This window comes from Camelina sativa, chromosome 16 (assembly GCF_000633955.1).
Source record: "Camelina sativa cultivar DH55 chromosome 16, Cs, whole genome shotgun sequence".
NCBI lineage: Eukaryota > Viridiplantae > Streptophyta > Magnoliopsida > Brassicales > Brassicaceae > Camelina > Camelina sativa.
The window spans coordinates 14020880-14021508 of NC_025700.1; the positions used below are offsets into that span (position 1 = coordinate 14020880).

Below are 629 nucleotides of genomic sequence, written 5' to 3' on the forward strand. Positions count from 1 at the left end.
TTTACATAGGTTATCAAGGTTCAGGTCATTTTCTGCCTTCTTAACCAGATCATCCCATGTAGTAATATTCCCTTCCGCTTCCTGTGAAACACTTCCGTCTTTATACGTGCAAAGCTTTCCAATCACATCCTTGACATTTGCAAATATACTTGAAAGATTTTCTTCAAGGAAAAATTGTTCCTTCGGTTCCATTACAGTTGGTAGGTCTCCCACGTTAAGCAAACAGTTCAGATTTCCAGCCAGCAATTTCCCCTGCATTAAGTACATTTCTTAAATCAGACTCTAAGGACCCTAAACACAATCTATTTGCTAGGCTTGCATCTGAAAAAAGGTAAACAGAATCCACAAAGCTTAGATAAAGACAGGAATACCTCTTTAAACACAGGGGAAAATTGTCTGAGAAGTACTTCTCTAGCATAGCTTTTTTCATTGTCTTCACAGAAAGTCGAAATTTGATTCTCAAGGTCTGTAAGTTGATCAAAGTTCTGGCGTAGCAGCTGCACCATATGCTGTGTGACAAACTGATTAAGACAGCTACTTGGTGTGACGATATAACCGTTGCAATCAAGTAGAAGCCTATCCAGTGAAGCCTGATGACAAAGACATATTAAGACTCCTGCAAAAGAAAA

The 629-nt window shown here is 38.8% G+C and overlaps 1 protein-coding gene across 2 annotated transcripts in view; it reads right to left on the bottom strand.

Annotated features, from left to right (window-relative positions):
• Nucleotides 1-629, bottom strand: part of LOC104750509 (midasin-like) — a 33524-nt gene that overhangs the window by 4895 nt on the left and 28000 nt on the right. For both annotated transcript variants that reach the window (XM_010472307.2, XM_019238163.1), the window contains exon 69: nt 372-590. In XM_010472307.2, coding sequence (XP_010470609.1) covers nt 372-590 — 219 coding nt within the window. The remainder of the gene's footprint in view (nt 1-371; nt 591-629) is intronic.